The sequence below is a fragment of the Felis catus genome, chromosome B1 (genome assembly GCF_018350175.1).
Source record: "Felis catus isolate Fca126 chromosome B1, F.catus_Fca126_mat1.0, whole genome shotgun sequence".
Lineage (NCBI taxonomy): Eukaryota > Metazoa > Chordata > Mammalia > Carnivora > Felidae > Felis > Felis catus.
In genome coordinates this window covers 104,345,781-104,364,678 of record NC_058371.1, presented here as the reverse complement: position 1 = coordinate 104,364,678, position 18,898 = coordinate 104,345,781, and the positions used below count along the sequence as shown (strand labels likewise).

Below are 18,898 nucleotides of genomic sequence, written 5' to 3'. Positions count from 1 at the left end.
AGGGAGAGGGAGAGAGAGAATGTCAGGCTCCACACCCAGCATGGAGACCAAGGTGGGGCTCGATCTCACAACAGCAAAATCCTGACCTGAGCTGAAATCAAGAGTCTGACGCCTAACCGACTGAGCCACCCAGGCACCGCTAAAAGGCTAACTTTAAGTGTTTAGCTGACATAAGGCATCAGTGAATACTTTCAAATGCTATACAATTAGTTAATGAATCAGTTAAAATGATCCATGAAATTACTCTCTTAAGGTAATCACACTGACCTATTTATTTATCCTTTATAGAAATATCCTTATACTAAGACTATCTTGGAATGATGACAAAAATAAATGGAAAAAAAATGCCTTCCATTTTGCCTACAGAGAGGGAACACACTATTCAAAATAAATCAAATAAATAAGACCACACTTTTTTAAAATGCGTATTTACCAGTAGAGGTCACTATCATACCAAATCACTGGGGTTGTTGAGCTTTCATTAGAAATTAGAGGACCAGGCTGAATTTGTAATAAAAATCAAAATGCCAATACATAAAATGTGATTCTACAGACATATGCTGCTGTACATATATTCAAAGGTAAATGTATATAACTCATCATTTTATGCTCTTTTTTATTTTACTCTTTTTTTTATTCAAGTATAATGAACATAGAGTGTTATATTAGTTTCAGGTGTACAATACAGTGATTCAAAAATTCTATATGCTTCTCAGTGCTCATCAAGATAAGTGAACTCTTTTTAATTTATTTTTTAAACGTTTATTTATTTTTGAGACAGAGAGAGACAGAGCATGGACGGGGGAGGGTCAGAGAGAGGGAGACACAGAATCTGAAACAGGCGCTAGGCTCTGAGTTGTCAGCACAGAGCCTGACGGGGGGCTCGAACTCACGGACTGTGAGATCATGACCCGAGCCGAAGTCGGCAGCTCAACCGACTGAGCCGCCCAGGTGCCCCATGAACTCTTTTTTTAAAAAAAAAAAACAACTTTTATTTTGAGAGAGAGAGGGATAGAGAGAATCCCAAGCAGGCCCTGCACTGTCAGCACAGAGCCCAATGTGGGCTCGCACTCACCAGCTGTGAGATCAAGACCTGAGCCAAAATCAAGGGTTGGACACTTAACTGACTCAGCGACCCACACGCCCCAAGATAAATGAACTTTTAATCCCCTTTATCTATTTCACCCACCTCCCCTCTGGCAACCACCAGTTTGTTTCTGTATTAAAAAGTCTATTTTCTGGTTTGTCTCTTTGTTTGTTTTTTAAATTCCACATATGGTCATTATATCATTTATGTCATTTTCATATCATTTATATCATATCATTTCATCATTTTACACTGTTAATATAAAGTATCATACCTATGGATATATGTAAATACATTAAATGCATGTCTATATTTGCATATATAGCAATTCATTATGCAATCTGAAAAGTAAAAGAATCAAATATTTACATGTGTTTTATCTGGAAGCTTTCTAAAGCATTCTTTATAAAAAGCAGCAAAGAGGCACCTGGGTGGCTCAGTCAGTTGGTTAAGTGTCCAACTTCAGCTCAGGTCATGATCTCGCAGTTCGTGAGTTTGAGCCCCACGTCGGGCTCTGTACCGAAGGCTTGGAGCCCGGGGCCTGCTTCAGATTCTGTGTGTGTCTCTCTCTCTGTCCCTCCCCTACTTGTGCTCTGTCTCTCTCTCTCTCTTTCTCTCTCAAAAATAAACATTAAAAAAAATTTTAAAAAGCAACAAAAATGTCATAGCATCATAAAACCAAAATTATGTTAATGCTCTTCCTAAGAATAAGAAACTTCATAACTGATCCAGGCAGTAGATACCAGCACTTATTAAAAGGGAAACACACAATACTCACCAAGACATGGGCTTATTATCACACATTCAGAAAGGACCCAAAAGTTACTAAAACAATGTCAAATATGCCAGAAAATATAATGGTGCACAGAGGGGCTTAGGAAAAGAATACACATGGTAATAGGATATAAACTTGTCATGACCAGCAATGCCCAGAGGGAAGTGAAGGTCAGTTTTATCTTTGTGAACCAAAAACTCCAGGTAGCTGAAAAATCTCAGATAGAGAGAGATACCATGGTTTATCTACTTTGACTACGCACTCCAGGCCCAAGTTAGCAATAAACGTTTAAGTCAGTTGTACCTTCTGAATCAGATGAATTCCCCAACTGCCCCCAAGTTACATCTGACCCTTTGCGAATTCCTCGAATTGTTTTAATGAGAGAAAAGGTCTTTCATTGTATCACACTGTTAAAAGTAATAGTCTAGAACTAATCAGTTTTGATATACATATAATCACTTAACCAACTAAACTTTAAGTCACCACGGTCAAAGGTGTCTCCATCTTGATGAGGGAAGACATAAGAGGATAGGAAACGTGAGAGAGCATGAGGGGCAGAAAAGAATGAAAGACAGGTCTTCAGACCTACCAGGGGTCAGTCGTAACAGGGTTTGAACAGAACCAGGCTGTGCACTGAAGTACTCTGTTCTTGAAGACAGCTGTAAACTCAGGCAATTCTGCTTTACATGATCTACAGAGATTTTCCGTTTCCAATTTTTTTATTGCATTTATTACAAAAAATTTTATTATAAACATTTTCTTCCAATTTTAATGAACTTTTTGAAAAATCCAAAAAAGTTGAAAATAAAATGAATATCCTACTCTGGATTCCACAATTCATAATGTTTGCCACATTTGTTTTATCTACGTATGTATGTGTGAATATATTTACTTGTTTAAATGTATTAAATTTAGATACAGTTACTTATTTATCTTTGGTTGAACTATTTTAAAGGAAGGTACAGACATTCTAATACCTCATCCTTAAGTACACCAGGATGAATCTTACAAAAATAAAAAGTTTCCTGCTAACCCCAATATCTTCCTAATTCCAAAGAAAAGTAACGATTATTCCCCCCATCAACATCTACAATCCAATCCACATTCAGATTTCCAATTTTTCTCAAAAACTTTCTTTTGATAGTTGTTTTAATCAAAATAACCAAAATTCATGCATTGCATTTGGCTATCACGTCCAAGATAGTACTTCCCTCCATTTTGTTCAATGACACTGACTTTTTGAAGAGACCAGGCCAGTTATCTTACAGAATGTTCTATAGTTTAGATTTGCACAGAGGTTATCTTCAAAGGACTCATGGTCACTGAAGCTAATAGCACTTTTACTAATAAAAATTTTACTTTTACTAATAGCAATACCATTCACTACATGAAATAATTCTCTAATAGGTTAACTGTAGTAAAAAATATCAAATATCAAATAGTAAAGTTTTAGTATCATATAGTAAAGTTAGGACAATGTTCTATTTCCATGATCATATGAAGCTTTTATATATAACATCAACAATTAGGGATAAAATAACATTGAGAAATTTGAGATAAGTTATTTAAGGGGGTGAAATAATTTGAAACAAATGAACAATGAAAACTGTGATAAATAACACTATACCTAAGAATTCCAGTCACTTTACCCTGCAGACTTGTATTCCTCAGAATAGCCTATCACTTAAGCAAAAAACACCAGTTTTTTACTAAGGATGGAAAAGGGAATCTGAGAAAGAACATTTGGTAGTTTATTCTAAGTCCTTATCAAAATTCTTCAAAAAGCACAAATAAAATTGGGGCAATGATATCTCTAACCTCAATCTTATAAATATTTTCTATTATCCAAGTGATAATTAACCACAACAAAAAATTAATACAAATTTTTAAATTACAGAAAATATGACAAACACATGAGCTGCAATAGAGATCTGGTTTGATTCTAGCCTTTGGGTATATGTATTGGTGTGACAGAGATCATAGGCTTCCTTCTGTTACTAGTTAAATCCCTGTGACTGGTTACAAATCACAGCACACTTGAAGAGAATTTTGTTCAGAAGCCTATAAAATTTCCAGTGAGTGTCCAATATTCAATGAAAAATATAACTGCAATATAAACTTGTGGGCCTTAAATGAGTCAGTCCACAAAAACATTGTACATAGGTCTATACTAATTTTGACACCATTCACTATATCGGGAATTCTCCTATAGGTCAACTGTAGGGGGAAAAAACACTGGAACTTTGTCATCAAAGTGTAAAGTATTTTCAGGAATAAAATTATTGGTTGGTGGGGTGGGGGAAAGCATCCCATAGCTTCTATGTCTTAAACAGGTCACAAAATAACTATTTAGCCAGTATTATATATACAGTTAGCCCTTAAACGATGGGGGGTTAGGAGTGCCAATACTCCACATAATAAAAACTTCACATATAACTTTGGACTCCCCCAAAACTTAATAACTACTCTTGACCAGAAGCCTCACTCGTAACATATACAATTGATTAACACACATTTTGTATGTTATATGTATTATATACTGTATTCCTTTTTATGTTTATTTATTTCTCTTGAATGTGAGCATGAGTGGGAGAAGGGCAGGGAGAGAGGGAGGGAGAGAGAGATCCCAAGCAGGCTCCACACTCAGTGTAGAGCCTGATGCAGGGCTCAATCCCACAACCCTGGAATCGTGACCTGAGCCAAAATCAAGAGTGGGATGCTCAACCAACTAAGCCACCCAGGCACCCCTTTATACCGTATTCTTACAATAAAATAAGCTAGAGAAAAGAAAATGTTACTAAGGAAATCATAAGGAAGAGAAAATACATTTATAGTAGTGTACTGTATTTATTGAAAAAAGTCCATGTATAAGTGGACCCACACAGTTCCAATCATGTTGTTCAAGGGCCAGCTGGACTTTTGATAAAGACAGAGGAGAAGTTACCTTACCTTGTTAAAGTATCTGATGATTTTTCTAATTCTTCACACTCCATGTGAAACACACTAGAAAAAGAATCCTGAAAACAGAGGATAACATGGACTGAGAAATAAGTTTGACAATGTAATGAAATCTATCTAAATACACACATGTAAGTGTGTGCAACTGAGGAAAGATGACAATACTTGTGATATTTTTCAAGTTAGAATAAACTGACACAAGTACTCCGTTCCTGACAGCCTCAAGTTGCCTTCCCATGTTCTTACCAGTTTCTGATATTCACTTGCAAAACGCTCATTTGCGTACTACTTGTTTTTTGTTTTTCTACCAGGTGTTAATGAATATGGTAGCTTCAAATTTTCTCCATAGTTATTCAAAATCCACATTTTAGCTTTTATGCATATATTGATTGCGGTTGATAGATCTTTTTAAAAGACATATTTTATGAGATCATTAAAATAATTGTGAAGATTAGCAACACAGAGAAATACTTTGGAAGTTACATTAAAAAACAGAATACATATTCATACCCATGCTACATTTGCAACTGAATAAAGAATTGGAGGGAAACACACAAATAAAACAATGATATTAGTTTAATTTGGGGAGAGAAGAACTGAGTCCTTTCTTCCCTACATTTGGATTTTTGCTCATGTTGAAATCTTTTTAAACAAAAAGTTATTGTATAAATGGACATCAAGCCACTTGATTCCCAAACTCAACAAATTAAGTTGGTTTAAAAAGTGAACAAAATACATTAATGTTCACATTGCTGAGCTATACTGCAAAGCACCAATGATCCAAGTCAGTTGCTGCCATGGCAGATGTTAACCGGTAGGCACATGAGTTGAATGTTAATTAAAGTGATATTTAAGTTGTCTAAAAAAGCAGTGTTCTACGTATAACTTTCAAAAATTAAATGCTAAAGAACAGGTCACGGAGCAAAAATTGTAAATTGACTTACTGCATTAATGAGTTCTGACCTGAACTTTAAAAGAATAGCTACTTGCAATCATCTCCGTATTAAGGACTTTGTAACCGACTGAAACTATGAAATAGTATCTAAGAGAATACTGACCACCTTACCACAGTATATTCTCATTTGATATCCAGTTAATGAGACTTAGACACCCATACACCACAAAATGATTCAGAAAATGTTGAGTCATATAGTACAGTCTTACTATCTAAAACAATTTTTGAAATTTTAATATAAATATTATATATCTTTTATTATTCTACTTCCCAAAAACCCCATCAATTCAGATATCATATATGGATTACAGCAGACTACACAAGTGGTGACCCCCACTCTCTTTCCTAACCCACCAATGAAGAGCCTATTCTCAGGGTCTAAAGGAAAAAGAAAATAAATGACATAAAAAGATATATCCCAGAAGTAGTGGTTCATAGGTAAAAAGGGAAAGAAACTGCATAGAGGAAAACTGCTTTAGGCTAGGAGCTCTGATTCTAACCATGAATTCAACTGGCCTGTCTAGAAGCAACCAGCACTCGGTGAGAATACTCCATCTTTCCACACACATCTGTTTCTTTACATTACACATCAATGGATTGAAATATGCCAATTAGAACAGTTTAGTGGTTTTCCATTGCTGGTAAAGGATTTAGGACTAACAAGTACCTTTAATAATATTGCCTCTATTGGGCCTGCCCTTTGGTTTCTAGCCAATTTCTGATAAAAAGAAAATTTTATTCCCAACCCACTCAGAATGGGGGTCTACTTGTTCATCGCAACCAGGGCACCACTATTCCTGACCACAAAAGGTCTGCACACCATAATGACAATGTATTTTTCCATCAAGGTAGTGTAGTCATTGACAAAAGCAGCACACGGATATTCCCATGGTAACCACTTAGTGGAGGGACACAAAGGTGAAATGGTGCATGGAAGGCATCCTCTCACCTCACCTCTACCCCTGTTCAACCAGAACAGCTCATACTCTGATTGGCTTTGCATAAACAATAAACAGTTAGGTTTTAGCAAGAGATTTGAGGCTAACATGAGATTTAAAAGTTGTGCTTTAAGGAACATAGGTTTGTGTCTTTCTAAAAATAAAGAAGTCATACTCTGTACTCACGGAGCAATCTTCATCCACTATGAAAATGGTGCATTTCTGCACCTGCATGAAAGAGATAATAGTGGCAGCTATTTTCTTTAGAATTACTTCTAATGATTGTTGTTCTTCAAAAATTAAGCTAGCAAGGTCAAGCAGCACCTAGACAAGAAAATTTAGTTTATTATTTAGTAATTGTTTGTAATTATTAAAGCAATACAATGATTTATACAATTTATAAGTTGTTTATTTATAGTCTAACAAGTTGCAACCAAGTTTGCATTCAAGTATTAAATATGTAAGTCTCTATTTACTACCAGAGCTTCCATACTGATTGTTAGTACAGTTAGTATAGTGATTACAATCACAGACTCTGAAACCGGAGTCATCAGTTTTTAATCCTGCTTTCCCTCCCTGTGAGCTTTGTGATATAGGGCCAGTTCCTTAAAAATGGGATAATAGTAATAATAATATCAAATCATAGGATTATTGTAAGCACTAAATAAGTGAACATTTCTAAAGCATTTTGAATACTATCTGATACATAAAACACACTGTCATTGCTGTTGTTCCAAACTTCTGAGATCAACAATTATCAGCATTTTCACATAGCACAGTTAATACTGTCCAAAACAGACAAAATTTGAAGAGCTCCTTTTGTGTTTTTTCCTGGTAATTTCTCTTTCCTTTGAATTCCATAGAATGTCTTCTAATCTCACGGAATATCTGTGTATAGAGGAGGAAGAAAGGGTGTCAAAGAAAATTTGAGGAGATGCTATGCTAGCTGAGCCCTGAGAGATAAGCAGGCATCATTTGGGTGAAGTGGGAAAGGGAAATATTTCAGTCAAAAGCAACTAAATTGAGAGAGGGTAGCATACACTATAAGTCTTAATCAAGTTTTAAGAGAAGCTATAGAGTGTGAGGAGGAGAGTTGGGGAGATGAGATTGCAGACTCAAGTGGAGAAGGAATCTCAAAAGCCCTGTATGTCTTTGGAAGCAGTTTGGACTATGATGGACTGCAGGAAGAAAGTAACAGGCTTGTATCTGTGTTTGTAAAAATGGGGACTAGATTAATGGGTGGCAAGAACAGAGCAGGGAGACCAGGTAGGAAGATACTGTAGGCAAAGGCAATGGAAGATCCATTACTTTATTAACAAGATCTAAAAAGAGAAAATATAGGGTGGGAGAGAGGAATTATCAAAGAAGTAATGAAAAAGAATTACATAGAAAGGAAGGGTTTAAGCCTCCAGATGGAAAGGGATGACCAGGTACCAGTATGACAAATGAAAAAGAGTCACATTATAAAATTAACTTGTAAAAAGAAGATATAGAGAAATGATATGAAAAGCTTAGACAAAAAACAAAACAAAACAAAACACCTACACAGAGCCAAGGATCAGTACAACAGGGGCGCTAGTTAGAAGACAAAAGCACCACCCCGTAAATTCTGAGAAAGTGATTTTTCAGTTTATAATTTTATACCCAGCCAAACTGGTAGGATGATATAATAGGCATTTTTGAACATGCAAGGACTCAGAAAACTTACCCGATCAATACTCTTTCTCAAGAAATTAATTGAGAATATGTTGCAATAAAACAAGGGCATAAACTGACAAAGAAGGAGTTATGGGATCCAGTGGACAACCAGTGGAGCCCTTCTGAGAAAGCAGTGAAGGAAAATTCTATGATGACACCTATACAGCAGGCAGGGGAGATATAGTGCAGCTTGGAAGAGAAATGGTGGAAAACCTCAACTTTGAGATCTCCAAGGAAAAGAACTCAACAGTATGCCTAAATAATGGGGAATATGGGGGAAAAACTAACAACATGAGGGCTACTCTACACTCAGGGGAAAAGTTCAAGGGGAAAAAAAGGAATGGGATTCAGAAACATCATGAAAAACTGAAAGTTGTGTAACAAATGTAATATGAATATTTACATAGTCACAGTACTTATAAACACTTTATTTTAAATCACAACTTGAGAATTAAACTAAAGCTTACTAAAAGTTAACGATGGTTGTAGAACAACATATATGTTATCATGTGGGCAACAGAAAAAGGTCTGATGAGAAAAGCAGAGGCAAGTCATGGCAGTTGGGAAGGAAAGATGAGGGATGCTAAGATCCTCATTTCACAAAGCATAGAATCAACAGATGATGTCTCTAGTTGATAGGGCAAGAACTAAAAGCCGTACCTAACATTATGAATGCAACCCATCCAGTAACTTAAAACAGATGTAATGATACTAGTGGAACAGGATAATGGCAAGTACAGAGTGATGTAAATCGAATAAATCCACCTCTTTTAAGTTAATGAATATTTTCTAACAGTGATAAAGCAACAGAGCATTGAATACAGGAAATGGAAAAAAATTATTAGAAGATACAGCTAAAATATTAAGTGGATTTTTAATCATACACATATTTTACCTGGATAAAAATTTAACAATTTTTTAAAAAAAGAATTCCTATACGCTCTTTAGTAATCAGACTTGCCTGATTTCTCTTGTTCTCCAGCAGTGAAGTCTCATAGAGTTGAGCATTATGAAGAACAATACCACAAAATGCCAAATAGGCAGCAAAGTCCTAGAAAACAGGGAAGACAACAGCCAAATTAAGAACTGTCTACAAAACTGTCTTGTTATATTGTCTGAAACACAGAAGACATCCCAAAGTATTTATAGCTGAAATAAATATTAGAAAGCCCAAAGGGTACATGTTAATTCTGCACAGAATTAGGAACTGATGCAGAGCAAGTGTTAGCTAACTGGTACAGTAAGTAGATGACCAGTATTAACACTATCCCCTAAAGTCATACACTAGTTACAAATTACCAAGGAGAAAACGGGAGGGAGTAGGACACAGATCTCTTTATGCCATTTGAAACTGAAATTCACCCTATGCAAAATTTGGTGTTGTCTCTGAATGATATTAAGAGCTGGATCTGTGCTGAGACTATATAAATAGCCTGTAAGTTACTACTGGGGCTAATGAAAGCTAACATACTTATTGGGAGAATACTGGCAGTAACAGTCCCATATGTTGTATAAAATATTAGCTTCAGTATGTTTTTTAACACGGATCGTCATCCACAGTACACTATTTTATAGTGGTATGCTCACAATTATATTAATTATTGACTAAAACAAGTCTGTCCATGGCATACTTTATTTACAATTATACTTATTTTGCCCAGAGATGATACAGCCTACGAATGCAACTCTTTCAAGAAGGGATTATCTTAATGGGAAAATGATGAAATATAAATATAAAGCCATTCTAGAACCATGTTCCCCACCAAATATTCTCAGGTGTCATTAACAGAATAGGAGACTAGATGTCTATTACACTGATTTTAAAAGGTACTTGCTATGTTCTGAAGAAATTAAAACATGGGGACCAACATAAGTGCCAGTACGGCCTACACCATGGAGACAAAAATAACTCTGTCTTGTTTGAATGTCTTCCAAACGTTCCTACTAATTTTCAGGGGAGGGACATAAATAGCGACAGTCTTGAATAAGAAGAATTCAGTAGGCTCCACGATATACATATAATTACATATTCAGGAAGAGAAATAATAAAACCTACTGACAGAATGAAGTTATAAACAGGTTTAGGGGCTTCCGTCCTTAAACGGGAAGCATGTCGATGTGGTGCATGGAATGTATTCCTTCAGAGTTGGATGGGAAGAGTAATAAAATAATGCTGACTGCCGCTCTTTCTGAAGCTAAATTCACATCATCCAGCCTGAATTCACACCTTGGCGCCCCACCGTCTGTGTGCAAAGCTTATAAAACATTCTGAAATTTGCTTCCCCAGGAGGCAATTCCAATTTTTAGCTGACCTGGAGTTCTGAACTTGGAGCTTCAGGGGTTTTTACTCAGCGTTGAATTTATTTATAGCAGTGATGAAAGGTAAATGAGATAGTTAAAATACCGTGTCACCCTCTGTATGGCCCCAACATGCACACAGCCCTTGGGGGGCAGGGGACTTGGTGACACAGTGAGGAGGTAGTTGGGGGTTTCTGAGGACTGACTACCCCTAGGACCTCAAAGTCAGCACTGTAGTTAGCCATAGGAAAGAGACACTTTTGAACATTTCAGACCATTTTAAACCGTGATTTTTTTGTGATCAACAATTTCAGCAATAGCTAAGTCTATATACACTAAAAAGAGAAAACATCTTCCTACACTGACATCACAGCAGACATAAGTTTTGGTACCTTTTCATCTTTTTCAGTGAATGTCCCACCATTTCCCGATCTCTTGTTGATGGCCTGGGCTACACCAACAACCTGGTATAAGGACAAAAAAGTGGCAATTTCACTGACTGAAATTACTGGTATAAATTCACCGAAATGTGTTTATGGAGGGATTTCTACGTGTGCTTTTTTTTTTTTTTTAACGTTTATTTATTTTTGAGACAGAGAGAGACAGAGCATGAACAGGGGAGGGGCAGAGAGAAAGGGAGACACAGAATCTGAAACAGGCTCCAGACTCTGAGCTGTCAGCACAGAGCCCGACGCGGGGCTCGAACTCACGGACCGCGAGATCATGACCTGAGCCGAAGTCGGACGCTTAACCGACGAAGCCACCTAGGCGCCCCTACGTGTGCTTTAAAATAGCAACAAACTTTGAAACCAAAACAAAACCCCTCAGCTTTGAACTAGTTCTGTATCATTTGCTACATCCTTTTTTTTAAAATTTATATATTTTAAATGTTTATTTATCTATTTTGAGAGAGAGAGAGAGAGAGAGGGAAAGAGAGAGAATGCAAGCCGGGAGAGGGGCACAGAGAAAGGGAGAGAGAATCCCAAGCAGGTTCCATGCTCAGCGTGAGTGAGCCGATGTGGGGCTCAATTCCAGGATAATGAGATCATAACCTGAGCCGAAGTCAAGAGTCGGAGACTTAACTGACAGAGTTACCCAGGTGCCCCTGTCTTGTCTAATAAGAATTCGAATGTTGTCAGCTTTTTGGGTCCCACCATATTTGATTCTGTGACTTCACTTTGCATTGTGGGAAATATTGTTGGCCATCACATTTTAAGTGAATATTTTTCAAGATTTTTGGATGAAAAATAAACTGTAAATTTCTGTCACATCCAAATTAAATGTGTGATAAAATGAACATGTTATATTAGCTTTAAATATAATATTTCAAATGGTTTAGTTAAACACGGTCTTTTACTAAAAATGATACAGGATCCAGTGGCCAATTAGGGTGAAAAATAATTTCTAATGTAGGGGTGTAGTCCAACTTCCTTTGAAACTTCTGACCTTAAAAATTGTTTTACCCCCAATAGGCTTATTTTTGGGAAAAGAGGTTTTCTTGAAAACCCAACACAGGAATTAACAGGCTGAGTCTTACTTCCAATGAATCAAAGGTAAACTGTATCTTAAGACTGAGCTCAAACTCTGGGAATATGTCTTAAGTTTCCACAAAAGGTGTAGCAACACTTTAAGAACCTTCTCTTCCTTCTGCTTGAAAGTGTATTTTACTTACCTGTTTAGTTCCAAATTCAGTCTGAATAATTGCTTTAGTCTTTTAAAGACCTTCAAAACTTACCTTTTGTTTTTTTCCTCCTTCCTCTTATGAATTCTACTTTCTCCTTCCTTGTGTGATTTAATATCAGTGGAACAGCTATTATCCCCTAAATGGTTACACTTTAGAAAAATAAAGCCCTTGGTTTTGTGTGTGTGGCTCACCCTTTTTTCCTCAGCTCCTTCTGGTCCCTTAGCTCTAAAAAATGATATAAAATTCTTGGCTAGGAGAGCAAAACAAGGAAGGGGAAATGCATTTTTATTTGATGCAGTTTTCTGATCTTCTCAACACCCTTCCTCCATGACCCATGACAGAGTAAAGGGATGTTAAAAAAAAAAAAAAAAAAAAAAAAAGCAGAATTCTCCAATTGTCCTGTACCTTTTTGTTGTCTTTAGTTCAACTCTCCCTTTTTTTGTGTGTACCCTTTAGCTCTTGAAAATGGCTAAAAGATATTCAGATGCTCCAATCTCAATGAATAAATGCACGCAAAAACTTATGTCTATGGTCAAAAATGTCTGGATTGCAGATTAGCATGTTCACCTGAGTGTAACTGACAGGAGCCACTTGAGGGTCACTGGGGTCTAATACACAGTGCGATCAGTACAGCCTGGTTATTTCAACTACTGAGGTGTCTACTCTGTACTGAGGACAGACAACAGTGGGGAGAAAGACTACTCTGAAGGAGCTCTGGGTCAAGATCGGGTGATGCACAAACATACACTTAAGGCACATAGGACGGTGTGATCAGTTCAATGATACAGATGCCCACAGACTGCTATGAGTACAGAAGGGGGCACATAATATGGGTAAAGAGGCAGTTTCTCAGACATGATAACATCTGAGTTTTCATTTGTCTTTAGTAAACGGCTTTATAAAAGAAAGACTTAAATTTTAAATCTTCATTTTAAGGAAGGGAAGTTTACAAACAGATACAAAGAGTCTTAGGCAAACCTTCTCAGATGATTGTGCAGTATAAAAAAGGATGTAGTAATGCACTACATGCATGTGGAGCTGTGTGAGGCAATGTACTCAAGCTAGAAAGTAAAGTTCCCACTCATTCAAAAATAGAAAGACACAAAAAGCTAGTTGTTTATTAAATGGTCACCAAACTGTATTAACGTCTTAGTCGATCATGATGTCACCATAAATTGACAGTGAGAGAACAGTTAATTTCCTAGTCTTACAAGAGGCAAATCAGTGGCATAATGTATTTTCTGAAATCAAGACCAGTAAAAATGATAACATTGGTCAGTTTAGATCACTAGAGTCTCTTGAGAATGAGAACAAAGCCGGTGTGGGCTAATGAGCTCATTATGGTCCAAGGCTGCAGGCTACAGATAACCCTCAACCTGGTCAGTGATCTGCAGACTGACCTGGGGTGGTAGGCGAGAGCTGGGAGGGGCAGGGGGTAAATATTTTCGAAGTGGGTCGGTGAGCATCAACCTCTACCAGAGAAGCAGGATCAAAGCATGGCCTGTTCCCAGTGTGCCTGCAGCAACTTCATTTAAGTAGAAGAGAACTTCAAACAAGGCTTCTTCGGTGCACTTGGAGATGATCCCTTCAGCTCTTCCTGTATTAAAATTTGTATGCCAATTTCAACCTCAGTTTCAATCCGCACATTTGATACTCAGAACTGTTTATATGATAAACATTTTTCTAACCATGGGCTGAAAAGTTTTCTCGGTAGTTAAAACAACAGTGTCCTTGAAACCATACTATCAGTCATTATTCACAATTTTCAACCAACACAAGAGTGTTCACATGGTTCAATAACTATTTTCCATTCTGGAATTTCTATCAGATTCATTTTTCAAATCTGTCTATTCCTCCTCCTCCTCCTTCTCTTATAAATACTAAGTCCTTCATCTCTTTGCCTGAGAGTTCATCTTTAGCAAGGGCTGTTTTCCACAGGAGTCCCACCTTCCCTGAGTCGTGAAGCATCTGTGCCCAGTGACTTCCTGTTTGTCTTGGCACTGCCTTGGGAGTGTGAATGTGAACTCCATACCTGTGTAGAGCACAGGCTCATGTTCTCATGATTCACAGGTGCCTCTTCTTTCTCTCACAGCAGCAGGCAGGAGACAAGCTTCCTTGAGGCTTCTCCTGTCTGCTGGTGGAGTTTGCCAGGCCCATTTTCATGAATGAAACCATCACTCATCTAGGCTTCCCCTCCCTGCCCCTCCATGCTATTCCTGCAGAGTGTATGCATTCCATAGCCTGCGGATGCTACCCCTGGACATTCGTCACTATCCTGAATCTCAGATCCTCGTGAGCCCATCTGGCCAGGACTCCATGCTCACGTTTCTTACCTTGGGTTCCCCTCTGTGTCTGACACCTGTGGGTTTTCCCTTTCTTGAGCGCATTTGTAATTTGTAAACTTGTTCTTGGTAAAATTTTATCTTCTACTTGTTTGCAGAATTGTGGAGGGGTATTCTTCTGCATCTGTACAGTCTGGCCAACAGACCAGAAATCTTGTTTATAGGCTTTAAAGCCTACTTTGTATTCCCTCAACACCAGATCTTTACTATATTGAATTCCCCTGACCCACAATTTTTTTCCCTCTAATATTAAACAAGATATTTACTTTTAGGCAATGTCATGGAATAAGGATTTCCAATGATGAATTTTTCAACCTTTCTGGTAACCAATTACTTCTCTTACTAATAATTTTACAGATTCAGATATTGAGGTTAATTTAAGAGACAATTAATTAAATATAACTGGTATTAAAAACACAGGCATGTTCTTCAAAGAGTTATTAGACCAAGAACATATATCTAATACATACATGTGCCTCCATCCCCAGATGGATGACATTTTAAAAACAGCACTGATTTAAAAAAAAAAAGAACAGGTAAAAATAGGAGAAAAAGCATAGCATTTGTCCAAGATCACATAATTCAGTAAAAGACCAAAAAGAGTTTGATTCTCTGAATTTCAAGGATCCTAAGCAAAACTAGCCCCTTTCTGCCCTCCTTGTGTTGATTTCCTTCTTCGGTCATCTACTGCCCCTTTAAACAAATTAGCTCATTGTCTTCAAGCCAAGTAACTGCTAACAATAGGCTTTTTAAATGTCAGTTTCGAACGATCGTCTTTATGGCAAGTGTGTGTCAGACGTCATATCTGAGAGGCAAAGCCCCTTAAAAGTATTAGTTTCCACATCAGAAAGCCCAATCACTCTGCCTACCTGCTGGCTACCTGGATCCTCAAATGGCAGTACTCTATGCTATTTTTTTTTTGAAGCACAAAGAAACTTCTGTTTTCTATTTTACTGGCACTTTGCACAGCATAAATGGATATTATGTCCTCACAGGGTCAAGTGTTCTTTTAGGAATGCAAAGGGCAAGACTTGACTCTCACTGAGTGAACAGTGTGGAATGTGACAGCTGGTCAATTCAGGGGCAACTGATCATTGCCACAGTGAGCAATTTCTTCTTCAATTAGCAGCTGCCCCAGACACTTACTGAGGCCATACATCAATCTCAATACACTTCCTTATTCTCAATTCCAGGGGACACTCAGGATGGAAGCTAAAAATGCAAGGGAAGAAAGGAACAGACTCTACAATTTTTAGCTATCCTTCTCTCCCATCCATGGAATGCCACTATCATAATGACAGGGCCCCTAGACCAGGTATAACCTGAGCCAAAACCTTATTTCACCAAGAAAATGCAAATTTAATACATACAGGAGCCAGTGGAGAAGTCTCCCCAGTGTTCTTTGCAAAAATTTACTTGACTCAGTCATTCATCCAACAAAAAATATTTTTATTCAAAAAATAATCTCTGAGTCTCTCATATATCAGTGATTGTTCTGGGCAACGAAGACCCAGCAGAGCACAAGACAGATAGAAACCCATGTCCTCATGGAGGTGACATTCTACTTAGAGCATTAGGCTTGGAAGAGAATCTCACCCATATACCACCTTCTCCTTCTGTTTTACAAGCAAGCAAACTGAAAGTGACAGAGTTGGTATGACCAATCCGGGCTTTCTCACCTCTCTTTCAAATCCTAGACAATCATCCAATTATGGCCATAGTCCATGTGGTAGGCAAAATAATGTTCCGCAAAGATGTTCTCCTTCTAATCCCCAGAACCTGTGATTATGTTACCTTAAATGGCAAACAGGAACTTTGCAGATGCAATTAACTCAAGGATCTAGAGATGGAGAGATTATCCTGACTCATCTGGGTGGGTCCTCCAACTGTAATCACAAGCATCCTTATGAGGGAAAGCAGGAGGCAGAAGAGTTGGAGTCAGAGATTTGAAGATGCTTGGCTGCAGGTTTTGAAGACAGAAGAAAGGGCCACAGGCCAAGGGATGTAAGCAGCTTGTAGAAGCTGGAAAAGGCAAGAGAACAGATTCTTCCCCTAGAGACTCCACACAGGAACACAATACTCTGACACCTTGATGTTAGCCCAGTGAGACCTGTTTTAGACTCAGACATCCAAAACTGTATGATAATACACTTGTGTGTTGTTTTAAGCCACTAAATTTCTGGTAGTTTTTTTTACAGAGGCAATAAGAAACTAACATATTCCATTAGAATCATTCTCCATTCCTTTTTCACTTTCCCTCACTCCATACTGTATCTTGTGCTTCACCATCTAAATCCTCACTCTCTTTGAGAGCCCTGACATATCATTGCTAATTGTTTTTCTGCCTTTAGTCGACCTTTGACACTCATGCCAAATTTATCTTCTTGGGACACTGCTCTGCACATACAAATCACCTTTTTACTCAAAACATTGTAATGTTCCATCCATCTAAAGGATGAAAACTGATGATGGATTCCACACCCTCAGCCTCAAACAAGATCACTTAAATGGGTCTTTGAATTAGAACGCTATGATGACCTTTGTTCACATCATTCCTTGAAATATTACCTTCCCCTTTCTCTACTGAGGCAGAGTCCACAGAAAGCTTCCCTTGAAACCCTTCTGAAATTCTGTGTGGCAGCTGGGTATGCCATCCATTTCACAATGAGGTATTCTCATTTTTAACCTCGTTTTCTCTCCTCTCATCCCGGCTCTCCAACTAGATTGTTTTCTAAGGACATGATTTATATCTATGCCTTACTGTAGCATCGGTACTTTGCTTTGTCCTGAATGCACTCAATGTTTGATGGAGATTTGCTGTTGACGATAATGGGAAAGTGTCAGAGGGATCAAATACTTGTTAGGGTGATGTACTTACTCAACAATTCACATTCGAATAATAGTTAATTATATCTGCCCATTTTCTTTCTCTGCCTTTTGCTTGATATTAAGTGATCTCTCCACATCTGAGAACTGATGTGGCAGTAAGAAGTTTATGCTGTTAATAATCCTTTAGTTATGGAGCTGGAACTTAGGGCCTAGAAGGACTTCGGGAGAGTGGCAAAGAAAAGCTTAAGATTGTTCGTTTTAACACTTAATTTTAAAAATACAGAAAATCACAGAGAATAAGATAATAAACATCCATATCTCTGTCACCTAGAACAGTGGCAGTGTGGGGCTTGTTAAACACAGCTTGCCGGACCCCACTCTACAGGTTCAGATTAGCAGATCTGGGTTGGGGCTCGAGAATCTATATTTCTCAAAGCTCTCAGGTGATGCCACATGCTCCTAGTCCAAAGATAAAAGACACTTTGAGAATCACTAATAAAGAACTACAAGGTGTTACTATTTGAGGATGTTTCCTTTTTTGAATTAATCTAAGAAAATTAAATTGGACTTTCTCCTTCCAGGGCCATTCTTCTTTCTCCCATCTTTCCTTCCCAGAGTCAACCCCTAACATTGCATTCCTAAGAAATATATGAATCTATAACAAGACCTAGTACTTTCATCTGTCAAAAAGGTTACTCAAATAAAATAGTAAGAAATGCATAATTTTGCAACCTATTATTATATTCAATGTTGTTTTTCAATCAGTTCATATATAGATCTAGTTCATTCATTTTATATATAATGTTGTATTCCATACCAAATTTTATTCATCTAATCCCCAAATGATGGATGTTTGGGTTGTTTCCAATTTTTTGCTATTAGAATTCTAAAAAACATCTATGGTGAACATCTCTATATGGGTCTGCTTGTGCACATACATAAGAGTTTCTTTGTTGAAATCTTCAGAGGGATTACAGAAGTTATACCTTTATGAGCAATGCTTAAGAATTTTTGTTAACCTTACATTCTAACCAGCCCCTAGTATTTTCAGGCTTTTAAATTTTTGGCCATCTGACAGCTATACAAATGTGTTTCACTGTTGCTTTAATTTGCATCTTCCTGATTACTAGAGAGAATGAACAGCTTTAAAATTTTTATTATCTATTGGCTCTCCTGTGTTGCCTAAGTGTAATTTTGCGAATTGTGACCGTTCTGTTGTTGTTTGGCTTTTATTAATAAATTTGAGAATCAAGGTTTGATTTTTTTTAATGACTAGCAAGACTGACTTTGTTTGTGATCCATGTTATCCATTTATACGTATAAGCACCACTACA

At 37.4% G+C, this 18,898-nt stretch overlaps 1 protein-coding gene across 5 annotated transcripts in view; it reads right to left on the bottom strand.

The window, feature by feature from the left end:
• The window catches only part of PDE5A (phosphodiesterase 5A), a 142,823-nt gene that overhangs the window by 74,310 nt on the left and 49,615 nt on the right, over positions 1-18,898 (bottom strand). For all 5 annotated transcript variants that reach the window (XM_019828144.3, XM_011281658.4, XM_019828142.3 and 2 more), the window contains 4 exon segments: positions 11,102-11,173; positions 9,373-9,462; positions 6,900-7,037; positions 4,812-4,879 (listed from right to left, as the gene is read on the bottom strand). In XM_019828144.3, the coding sequence (XP_019683703.1) occupies positions 4,812-4,879; positions 6,900-7,037; positions 9,373-9,462; positions 11,102-11,173 (368 nt within the window).